The sequence below is a fragment of the Merops nubicus genome, unplaced genomic scaffold, assembly GCF_000691845.1.
Source record: "Merops nubicus isolate BGI_N331 unplaced genomic scaffold, ASM69184v1 scaffold18575, whole genome shotgun sequence".
Classification (NCBI taxonomy): domain Eukaryota; kingdom Metazoa; phylum Chordata; class Aves; order Coraciiformes; family Meropidae; genus Merops; species Merops nubicus.
Window position 1 is genome coordinate 1 of NW_008611801.1, and position 249 is coordinate 249.

General features: G+C 65.5%; 1 protein-coding gene across 1 annotated transcript in view; it reads left to right on the forward strand.

The window, feature by feature from the left end:
* The first annotated feature begins 88 nt into the window (after positions 1-88).
* Positions 89-249, forward strand: part of LOC103773958 (sarcoplasmic/endoplasmic reticulum calcium ATPase 3-like) — a 3,609-nt gene continuing 3,448 nt past the window's right edge. The window contains exon 1 of the mRNA XM_008941341.1: positions 89-245. Coding sequence (XP_008939589.1) covers positions 89-245 — 157 coding nt within the window. The remainder of the gene's footprint in view (positions 246-249) is intronic.

Consider the following 249-nt stretch of genomic DNA (forward strand, 5'->3'; position numbering starts at 1 on the left):
TTGCCCGCCCATTAATCGCCGCCTCGTGCAGACGGGCGACGGCGTCAACGACGCCCCGGCCCTGAAGAAAGCCGAGATCGGCATCGCCATGGGGTCGGGCACGGCCGTCGCCAAGTCGGCCGCCGAGATGGTGCTCTCCGACGACAACTTCTCCACCATCGTGTCGGCCGTCGAGGAGGGCAGGGCCATCTACAACAACATGAAGCAGTTCATCCGCTACCTCATCTCCTCCAACGTCGGGGAGGGCGC